The 11,530-nt window shown below is 35.0% G+C and overlaps 1 protein-coding gene across 1 annotated transcript; it reads left to right on the forward strand.

The window, feature by feature from the left end:
• Positions 1–801: 801 nt before the first annotated feature.
• PLP9 (PATATIN-like protein 9) lies at positions 802–2,497 on the forward strand. The gene is made up of 2 exons (XM_086443912.1): positions 802–1,942; positions 2,037–2,497. The coding sequence occupies exons 1-2, from the start codon at positions 989–991 to the stop codon at positions 2,256–2,258; spliced, it is 1,176 nt and encodes a 391-aa protein (XP_086300038.1). The 5' UTR covers positions 802–988; the 3' UTR covers positions 2,259–2,497.
• Positions 2,498–11,530: the final 9,033 nt, after the last annotated feature.

Raw genomic sequence — 11,530 nt, forward strand, 5'->3', positions numbered from 1 at the left:
GGATGTATGTTAGAACCATATATGCTTTTATCGAGATCTCACTTGTATCTCCATAAAAGCATATATGATTCTGACATACATCCACGTCAGAAATGTCCCCCACGATGTACATTTCAATGTTACTCTAGGACGACTCTTCATCATGTTCAGCTCCCGAAATCGTAATTACCCTATATCAAACTCGTGGTTTTGTATGTCTGGACCCATAAATAGGCCCAGTTACGTGCCGTCCAACCCGGGCCTAGACATATCCAATTCGTTATTTCCCTCTATCCAACTATTAAGTGATCCATTATGGGCGGGGCCGAGTACGGGATAAGATATATAGGTCTGTTTGATAGTGGGCTGTTTAATGACCGGTCTGAATCCAGCCCACGCAATGAGCCCAGCAGAAAGTAGAATTAAATGCCAATACGACGGTCGACAGGTACTCGTGCCGTTGCGCGTGAGATAGAAGGAATATGACACTTCACACGTGTCCAAGTCTCTTAGGTAAAACCGGAAATTTCTGATCTCAAATGATGTTTGAGTCATTTCCTCACACATACGGCCGAGATTGGAGGCAATAAAAAAGGTTTTCTAGTGAGATTGAAGTCCTAAAGATTAGTGACATCGGGAATCTTTATGAATACTTTCTTATCTTAGCCGTCAGATTGATTTTGTCTCAAACGTTGTTTGACCCTTTTTTTTCTAAAGTAAATAGGCCAAAAAACTGTAAAAAATAATATAAGAAAGCGAAAGGAAACGGAGCCGGACAGAGAATCAGAATCTTGTTTATAAAGACCCACCACTCCAAGCATTCTCTCACACAGTCACACTTCGTTTTAACAGTTTCTGTTAGAGAGAGAGAGAGAGAGAGAGAGATATTTGCCATTAATGCTTCTCAGGAAGAAAGCGTGATCTTTGCTTTTACACGGTTTCTGTCTCAGAAACTGCAAAGATAGACTCATCGACAGCTAATCAAAATCTTGAATTAAGAACCAAAGCCATGGAGGGAGAATCAGTAGCAGAGATGGAGCTGAGAAAGATAACATTGGAGATCTTCTCAAAGCTTGAACAAAAATGGCTCTCACATTGCGAAGGCAAGAAAACCAGAATTCTCAGCATCGATGGTGGCGGAACCAACGCTGTCATCGCTGGATCAGTGTTAATCCATCTCGAGAACCTGATCCAAGCAAGAACTGGCGATTCTCACACTCGAATCGCCGATTTTTTCGACGTCATCACTGGTACTGGAATCAGCGCTCTTTATGCCGCAATGCTGACTGCCGATGACGGTAACGGTCGTCCACTCTACACTGCTAGAGAAGCCGTTAGATTCGTTATGGAAAAAAACTCCGAAATGTTCAAGATCACGTACGCTGGGGTTCTCCGTCGACGCCGGAGATTTTCCGTTAAAAGCATCGACAAGGTTTTGAAAGAAGCGTTACGTAGAGAAGACGGTAAGGTATTGACGTTAAAAGACACGTGTAAGCCTCTACTTGTTCCTTGCTACGATCTAAATAGCTCCGCGCCGTTTGTTTTTTCTCGAGCCGACGCTTTGGAGTCACCAAGCTTTGATTTCGAGCTTTGGAAGGTTTGTAGAGCCACGTCAGCAACTCCTAACCTGTTCAAACCGTTTCAGTTAACGTCTGTAGACGGAAGAACCTCTTGTTTGGCCATTGATGGAGGCCTCGTCATGAACAACCCAACAGCTGCTGCTGTTACTCACGTCCTGCACAACAAACGTGATTTCCCATCAGTTAACGGCGTTGAAGACTTGCTCGTTCTGTCGCTAGGTAACGGATCGTTAACTAGCCCTTCTCGCCATCAACTAAAGCCTAAAGAAGAACACTCGACGTCGTCAGTAATTAACATTGTCCTTGACGGCGTTTCGGAAACCATTGATCAGATGCTTGGGAACGCCTTCTGTTGGAATCCTGCGGACTACCTAAGAATCCAGGTTTTTTTTTAATTTTTATAACTATTTTAATTTTCTTAATTTTTTCCGTAAAAAAATAAATTAATTACTATTGCTAACGGGGTTAACGATACAGGCGAACGGTTTTGTAACGGAAAATGTTGAACCGTCCATGGATGATGTGCTGAAGGAAAGAGGAGTGGAGTCGTTACCGTTTGGCGGGAAGCGGTTATTAACGGAGACTAACGGACAAAGAATCGAGAGTTTCGTGCAACGGTTAGTTGCTTCTGGAAAGAGTAGTCTACCGCCAAGTCCCTGCAAGGCGACCACCGTGTGTCCTATCGTCAATGGCCGTTAATTTTTTGTTGATTTTGCTGTTGAAGTGTTAACCCTCTTTTGTTACTAAGGTCTTTTAATTTTAGTTTTAGATTTAATTTTAATTCTAATTTTAATGTTAATTATCTCTTTAGTATTGTCGCTCTTTGATTTGGTAACAAAAATGAGTATTTGGTTAAAGTTATGAGTTGTTAGGTATTTGTCGGTTTTGTAACTATATATGAAATTTTATCTTTTGCGTCTAAATCTAGACCGTTAAAACTTTAAGTGATAACTTACATCTTTGATAGATCATTTTCAATTGACAGCTTTGATCTGACGATTGTACTTGTTTCATGTACTGTATACTCTTGATCATACGGTTATGATGGATTTTCAAGAATCTAAAAAGGTGTTGAAGATCAACAACCATTCAAAGCCATAGGCTTATGCGTATGTTTGCAGTTGGACACTTTAATATTTGTCCTTGCTGCAACATATGAATTATCATAAACAAAGGAAACAGAATCAAAATTAGTTATTAGGTGAGACATATATATAAATGTTCTCTCAAATCTTGACAACCCCATTCTTTTCTTCTTAATTTTTTACCCAACTAAGGCTTTTAAATCTCTGCAGCTGCATTTCAAAACGCTTCTCTGGTGATGAGGGCCTTCTTGTTATAGCTTCTGACGTGGAACAAAATATCTCTCACTCACATGACAGATCACACTGCCACGTGGATAAATATCATAATTTTACTTTTAGAATGAAATATCAAAAAAGCAAAAAAGTACAATATATACGGGCATGATGTGGACAGAGGAACCATCCTCTTTAAAAGTTTAGTGAGGACTTCTTCGAGATGGACGGTTCATATTGCCAAGTTAACCCCCACAAATAGAAAGAGAAAAAAAAACACCAAAACACAACAGTGAATGTTTCTGGACTACGTATCCAAGAAGACCTTATAGGGTAAAAATAAAAGCTTTCCGTAGCCTTGCCCTCTTTTGTTAGGTGAGTTTTGGTTGATAGTTTATTGTTTGCCATTGATTTTATATGCATTCAATGTCATCTTCCTTTGGTTGCATTATGTTTTGCTTTCTCTCCCTTTCCTTTAAGAATATTTATTTAAAGGTATCTTAGTAAATTACAGTTTTTTGGGTATTAAGTTGAAGCGTCGTGATAATTTGACTCAAAAAATCGTACTCGGTTGACGTGACAAGTGCATAGAACTATATTACTTTTTCTTTGGGAGACACAAGGAAAAAATCTATGATTCTATGCAACCACGTCAATCGAGTATAGACCACTTATATTTTTACAAGTCATTTTATAATTATGATAAGTTAATATATTGGAAAATACTATACTTCTTGCGATTAGACGCTGAATCCAACATTGAATTGACCTAATAATGCATAGAAAATCATTGATTTTTCAATTTATATCTCGAGAAAATAAATTTATGATTATTTGTACACTGCTAGATCAACTCAGTGTTGGACCAAGAGTGTAGCATGGCTATAAAACATTTAGCATGCATAGGTACATCCCCATTGTGGTATTAAATTTTATATTTCATAAAGAATATTTATGGTGTTTACATGTTTTTGAATATATTTTTATACCATTTTTATTTTTATGAACTTCAAATAAATGATCATTAACAGTAGAAAGTTCAAAAGAAAAAAATAAATGAATTCATTAAAATGCTTTCCCCTCAATTCCCATTTTGGTATTAATATATTTCTCTAAAAATAATATTATTCTACTTTCATTTTCTTGAATTTTTTTTATACCTTTCTTATAAACTTCAAATAAATGACCATGCTATGAAATATAGAAGGAGAAAAAATATTAGAAAAATTCAAGTTCAATAGATATCCAAAAATATATCTTACATGAATATATGACAGATATTTTAAAAATGCGTAGAATTGTGATAATGTGACTATCCCACATGTCACACTTAATCGACTCTCCTGACGTGACAAGTTTGGGAACCGTAGATATGTACACCTTAGGATATACAAATGCACTTCCCCATTTTTAAAAAAAGTGTATCCCGAGACATATAGATCTGCATTCTCTGAACTTGTCACGTCAAATTAGCACTACTCAAATAAGTATAGTACTATAATTTTTACATCATGCATGCCTTTTTTATACTTTAATATTCTATTTCTTTTTTTTTTTTTTTTTTTTTTTAAAACAACAACAACGATGAAACAGAAATGAATTAGGTATGATAACTCACTCTTTCGGTTGTTTGAAATATGACAAAAGATAACACAAAAGTACAATTGACAAGCCTTGGTATCCTAATCCTAGTTTCCTTGCTCTCTTAGTCACGGAAAAGAGGAACATTAGGGCCTTGAGCCCACTTTAATAATTTAATCATATTAATTCATTGTTTGGTATCGAGATTCTCTGCTTTGTTGAAGTTAATTATTTATTCAATGAAATAATTAGATAAATCTATTCTCTCCATTATCTAGGCATGCTAGAGATGTTCAACGTGGTGGTACCCAATTACCCTAGACAAGCAAACCAGATTATTCAAGTTCAGGTCCATTTGTTTGATCCAAACTAATAATCTGGTCGGATTTAGGGATGAATTTCTATTAATTATCACTCAAAAGTTCAAATAAATTGGTTATCATAATGATTTACTAATTCATGCCTTGAATAAATGTCTAACTTAACATAGGGTTGAATGACGAAAAGATATAATAAACTGTTACAACGATAGATTCATCGTGATATTTTAGAATCTTACATCTCGAGGTGTATCTTTTGTTTCTTGATCTGCTTCTTCCACACCTCGAACTCTCATCGGTTGGCTATCTATTAAAAATATTTTAAAATTCAAATTAAAAGGAAGTAATAAAATCATACTTTGATTCTCAAATAAAATATTTTAAACTATTCCTTGATGTCGTTAAAACGAGACATGTACAATTTCCAACGGTTGAGATCTCAATCATGCATGGTGGGTAACAAGGGCAGAGCCAGGATTTTCTCTTAGTGACGACAAACTTATAGTTAATTGGAGGGAGAGGGGGCAAAAATTAGAGGAAGATGAGGGAGTGGGGGCAACAGTGTCAAACAGGGAATGTCAATAGTTCAAAATGCAAGGGTATCTCAAATTTAAACATAAATTCAAGGGTATCTAAAATGCCCAAAAAAGTTGAGTGGGGGCAATTGCCCCCAATGTTTGCTTACTAGCTCCACCCTTGATGGGTAAAATATTAGAGTCCTAATAATTTGACTTACTTTTTTATACGCTCCCTTCCCAAAATTAGAACCATACAAAATCATAAATATATCCTTGTGTATCTCGAAGCAAAGGATCTAAGGTTCTGTGAAGGGAATGTACATAAAAAAGTTAGTCAGATTATCACGACTCAAAATATTAACATGTGTCATACCATACATATTATCTATCACCAATCATAATCACATATATGTAAAATTTTCTTTATTTCATAAGTTGTAGTTTCTAATGAACCAAAGGTGAGCCCACACAAAGCCCATCAATGAAAATGAAAATGAAACCAAGGAACCTTCCGGCTTAAGTCAGTTGATGCCACGTGGATGCTGATGTGGTTTACAACTACCTGGACTCGACAAGATTTGGATTTTATCAAAATCAGGTTGATCCAAAGTTATGGGCCCCAGTAATAAAAAAATAGTTTTGTGGGCCCAAACCAACACCACCCACTTCACAGTTGGCCTGTTTGTTTTATGCGTTTAAAACATATAAAAAGTCACACACATGGCTCACTGTTGTTTCTAATTTAGGGACGATACTTAGAGTCATAGACTATATTAGGGTTTTCTTTTTTCTTCTTTTAAAATATGCCCTTTTTTAAGTTAAACATAATTTAATATGGAAAAACCTATTAAAAGCCTAAAAAGCTAGAACCCATCCTTCTGAAACCCTAGATTCTACTATAGAAAAACTCCAAAGTTTTATTATTTTGTACATCTTTAAAGACAATGGTGTCATGGATCATGACCCACCTTAGTGGTTCTGTACACCAAAGATCAGTCTGAATGATTTATAGCCGTAGATTTCGTCTCAGATCAAGATTCAAAAAAAAAAAAAAGGTTAAAAATTAATGACTAGAAATCACCAATCAAGCAAAAAATTTATGTGATGGATCAGTGGGGCCCCAAAGTGGCATTTTGGGTAGGGACATATTGCTTTTGAGTCTCTATGTTTATTTGGTAATTAAAGCAGATTCAAAGTTGCTACTGTTACTTCATATTGAAAAGGAAAGAACTTTTCTTAGTGGGATTGAAATAATTTGAAGTTAAAACTTGACAAAGCAGTCTTATCTATGATGATTAACATATAAATTATGAAAAATTAGAAAAATAAGTTAAGAGTTTTAATTTGTGAGATTAAGTGGGTGGTCTGCCACTCAATTAAATCATTTCATTAACTACCACATAATCTAGTGAAAGAGGAGAGTGAGTGTTAGTTGAAGTGTTTGGTGCTCTCATATCTATTTCATAAAGGCCCACATTATCAAAGTAACCCCAAAAAGAGAGAGAGAGAGAGAGGTGTGGATTGTAAGTTGAGGTGGTTGGTATGCCCTCCAAAACACATATGATTAGAGACTCACAATGGCAAGTAAGGCTAAAAAGAAGAGTTTTTTGGCTGAAGTGGTTGGTATGCCCACTAAAAAAAAACCATTTAGTGGCCAAAATTATGGACTAAGCTAGAGAGAGAAAGTATTGTAAGCTGAAGTGGTTGGTAGGTATGCTCCCAAAAGCCACTGATTAGGACCACATAAGAGGGAGAAAGCGAGTGAGCGTGCGTGAGTTAGTGGTTAGTCGGTTATCCTTTTGTTTGGAGATGATCACGTGGTGGCATATAGTTGATGAATCTATTTGATGAGAGAGGAATTTAAGAGAGTTTTTTTTTTCACATAAAAGTCAATATGAGATTTTACAGAAGATCAAATGACTTATTACATGAAGCCTATTGAGGGTAATTTTGTAAATTGGGGATACCGTCAATACATGTGATTGGTTGATTGGGATTCTGTGAAATCTCAATTGACATTTAAGCAAAAAATAAAAACAAGATAAAATGGTTGGTCAACATCCCTATCCATTTTTGTTTGAAGAAGTCCCATGATCTTTACATTTGAAGAGAAAATGTTTTTCAATAATACATTCTTGAGAAAATAGATATTCTCAGAAAATGTTAGAGTTGGTTTTTTTGTTTTAGGGGTTGAGGTAATCATCAGATAATAACGTTGTGACTTTCTCATTCTGACCAGAAAATAATTTTCCTAGTAATCAGGTAAAAGAAAAAATTTTGTGAAGATCAATGAAAATTTTGTTTTCCTGAAAAATGATTTTCTAATAAAACAGTAGCAATACAACTAAAAATCATTTTTCCATGAAATCATACACACTCTTAGTGATATTGAGAGATGATGTAGTGTGAGGTTGAAGTGTTTGGTAGGCCAATCAAGAACTCATTTAGATTAAGACCCACGTAATGGTAGAAAGCCATTTGATTAGGACCTAAGTTATCCACATAGAATCATCCCAACTTCCCACCAACATAAGCAAACATATCTCTGCCTTTAATCTTTTATATATGGTTCCCTTCATACATATAAAATACAGTTAATCTTGGACCACTCTCATCATGTTTTCTTGAGCTTTTGGGTATCAAAACATATAGAAATTACAAAATTGAAGTAAAGCGTGTGACAATATTTATTTATTTGTACATAGAAACCCATTTAAAAATTAATTCTACACACTATTATATATATAGGGTGGCATTTGACAGCCAACATTATGGAGCCGATTTTGTTTTATATGACAAAAAATTCGGATTGAGCCAATTTTTAGTGTTGATGATCTCTAGGGTGAGGAGATCAGTCTCACAAAAAATCATTCCAATCCAAAATTTCTAAATCCATCAAAAGTGATAGATGGGGTTAGAAGTTTTAGATTGGACTAATTTTTTGTGAGAATGATCACCTCATCCTAGAGATCATCCTCACAAAAAATCAACTTACTCCAAAACCTTTACGCCATATATAAAACACATTATTGGCTCTCTAACGTTGACTGCCAAACCCAATCTATATGTATATATATATAGGGGGCGGTTCAAGGGTCATATGTAAAAACATATGAAAAAACAATGGTTTTTCAAAATATGGGTTAGAAGTTTTGGATTAAGTTGATTTTTTGCGAGGATGGTCACGATGATGAAAAGATTATCCTCACAAAAAATCAGTTCAATCAAAAACTTCTAAATCCATCAAAAGTGATTTATAACTTATTGATAAAAATTGGCATAAAGTCGATGGTCCACATTCTAAATCACTTTTAATGGGGTTAGAAGTTTCAGATTTGACTGATTTTTTTTTTTCGGATGATCTACCCATTATAGAGATCATCCTCACAAAAAATCAGTTCGATCTGAAACTTCTAACCCATATTTTGAAAATTTATTAATGTTACATTGTTTTTTCATATGTTTTCTCATGTCCCTTGAACCTGACCCATACCTATATATATATAGGGTAGTGTTCGGAGGCCTTAAAAAGAGCCAAATATTTTTTTCAATGTATGGATTAGAGGTTTCATAATAGACTTGTTTTTTATGAGGATTATTTCTATGATAAGGAGATCATCCTCATCAAAAATCAGTCCAGTATCCCATCAAAAGTGATTTATAAAAATTAGACGGTCCACAAATCTTCAACTTTTAAACTAAAGTTAAAAGTTTCGGAATGAGCTGATTTTTTATGGTGAAAATGGTCTTTTCACCATAGAGAACATCCTCACTAAAAATTAACTTATTCTAAAATTTCTAATCCTTATTTAAAAAAATATTTGGCTCTCTTTAAAACTTTCAAAGCTTCCCATATGTATATACATAACAAAGCAGTTGTAAGACAGAAAAGAAAGCAGCCTTATCAACCATAAATGGCCAAAGAGGGACCATTAACTTGAGAGACAGATTGTTTTTATTCGTGAAGTTTCACCGAACTTGTTAAAAGACTATTTAAGATTTGAGTACCAAAAAAGAAAAAAAAACAAAGGCTGTCAGGAGTGAGCCAGGCATAGGCCCCAGTTAAGAGGAGCCGACTAATTTTGGAGCCAGCTGCCTTACTGAGTATCTTCAAGTAACCTTCATCATCATTTGGAAGTTTTTTGTCACATTAATCTGCCCCATTTGGGGAAATTAAACCACCCTCACAATTTTGAATTCTAGAGTTATTGATTGTTAGGCATCCATTGCCCAAAAATTAAAAAACAAATTTAAAATAAAATGTGCTTTGCTTGCATTAAGTTGGTAAAATTTGAGGAGTGTTGATCCATGGACTCAAAACCCTTTGAAGAACCAACTTGCAAGCTGATCACTAATCTCTTATTTGCCTAGTTAAAATAAAATTGAATTCTTATTAATAGGGGACATGTTTTGTTGAGAATTTTGGAGAATTTTTATCCAATTTTTTTTATTACTCTCATACTTAAAATGATTCGTGATCCAGAGCAATGTCCGTTCCTATAGTAACTAATAGTGTTTACATGACACGTTTTGATTGAGACTAAACACATTGCATGCTTTTTTTTAGAAGATTCAGGAATCAATAGGATGTCATGTTCTTATTAAAATGGGAATGGTGTCTATGTGGCACACTTTTGTTGAAGTTTAAAATATCTTGGGTTCCTTATCAAGTCGTGCATGCAATTCAATATATTTATTCTCCAACAAAATCATGCCACGTAGATAGAGATAAGAACATGAAACGAGATATAGAAACGATGTCTACGTGGTAGGTATTGGGGTTGGTGTTTAAAACATATCGGACTCCTAAAACAAGTTGTGTACACAGTCTTGTGTGTGTTTTTAATCCAATCAAAATGTGCCATGTAGACACCGTATGTTGGTATAGGAATGAGACACTAAATCTTGATTCTTTTAAAAAATGGCTTGATTAGAAATGGATTTGTTTTAAACTCCTATCAAAACGTGCCATGTACAAACTGTCCCTATTCTATAGGAACGAGACACCCCTCCTGGTCCCAATGTTAATAAATGGGCCAAGCTTGGGTTAGGTAAGTTATGGTAAATACACAATGTATAATCCACATCACGTGAATGGAAATCTAAATGAGTCGTGATAAATTAACGTTCTTTGTACACTCCTTGATGTGACAGTGTATAGAATTATAGAATTTTTTTTTTTTCAAGACACATAGGAAAAAAATCTATGATTTTATGCACTACCACGTATGAAAACGTACAAAGAGCGTTAGGTTTTATAACATCAATTTATCATTAGTCAATCTAAATATCTCCGAGGTATGTATGATGAAAATATATAATTGGGACTCTTATGAATTCCAACATTGGATTTTGCACTTAAATGGTCAGGATTGTGTGTTTGTTGCAAGGGATCAGATCTTATTTTAATTGACCATGTTCAACGAAGTTGACTATTTAAGTCAATACGTTGTGGTCCCATCGCAATCACGTGTGTAGAACATAAATCCTAGAAATCCAACAACAGAGCTCATTAATACCACGTGTCGTGTTAACTGGTTCCCTTGAATACGCCACAATTAGTGGACACGTGGATTTCCGTAGCCTAAGAAGACGATCCGGTCGCTTTTCTTTAAAAAGTATGGAAAAATGTCCACCGACACATCTTGCCAGTTCTAAGATTAGCCACACGTGTGTGTGTCTCGTGCTGCTTTGCTATCTTCGAATTAATAGCCGCATTATGTATAAACGTGAGCCAGAGAGATGGGAATGCAACCTTGGGGATTCCCGCGTAAACGAATCTCTAGGTTATAAGGGGCCATCGACAAGTCTATAATAAACCTGGGATTTTGTTAACGTGAGCGCTAAGGGCACACGTTAAAGGCTTAAAGTGCAATAAATATATTTTGGAAATTCGATTTTATACAAAAATGCCCTTAATTTTTATTTTTATTTTTAAATAAAAACACCCTCATATTCCAATTTCCAAAGTATATTTATTGCACATTAACGTGTGTGCTTAGAGCACACGTTAACAAGACCCATAAACCTATGTTCGTCTATCTTACAGAGTTGATTATCCATCCTTATAAAGTGAAGAAAAGAAGTTAATTCACATGTGTTCCTCGGTCTATTTGTATTGTTGGTGGACGATATCAAGATGTATCGAATGAGTCATTAGGGTCTTGGACGAGATTTAAAACCATACTTTTTGACTCGTGCTAAAAAAAGAAGAAGAGAGAAGTTAAAAAACTCATCGATGTCGGTAGCGATTC

Source organism: Akebia trifoliata, chromosome 5 (genome assembly GCF_017979445.1).
Source record: "Akebia trifoliata isolate Shusen 1 chromosome 5, ASM1797944v1, whole genome shotgun sequence".
Classification (NCBI taxonomy): domain Eukaryota; kingdom Viridiplantae; phylum Streptophyta; class Magnoliopsida; order Ranunculales; family Lardizabalaceae; genus Akebia; species Akebia trifoliata.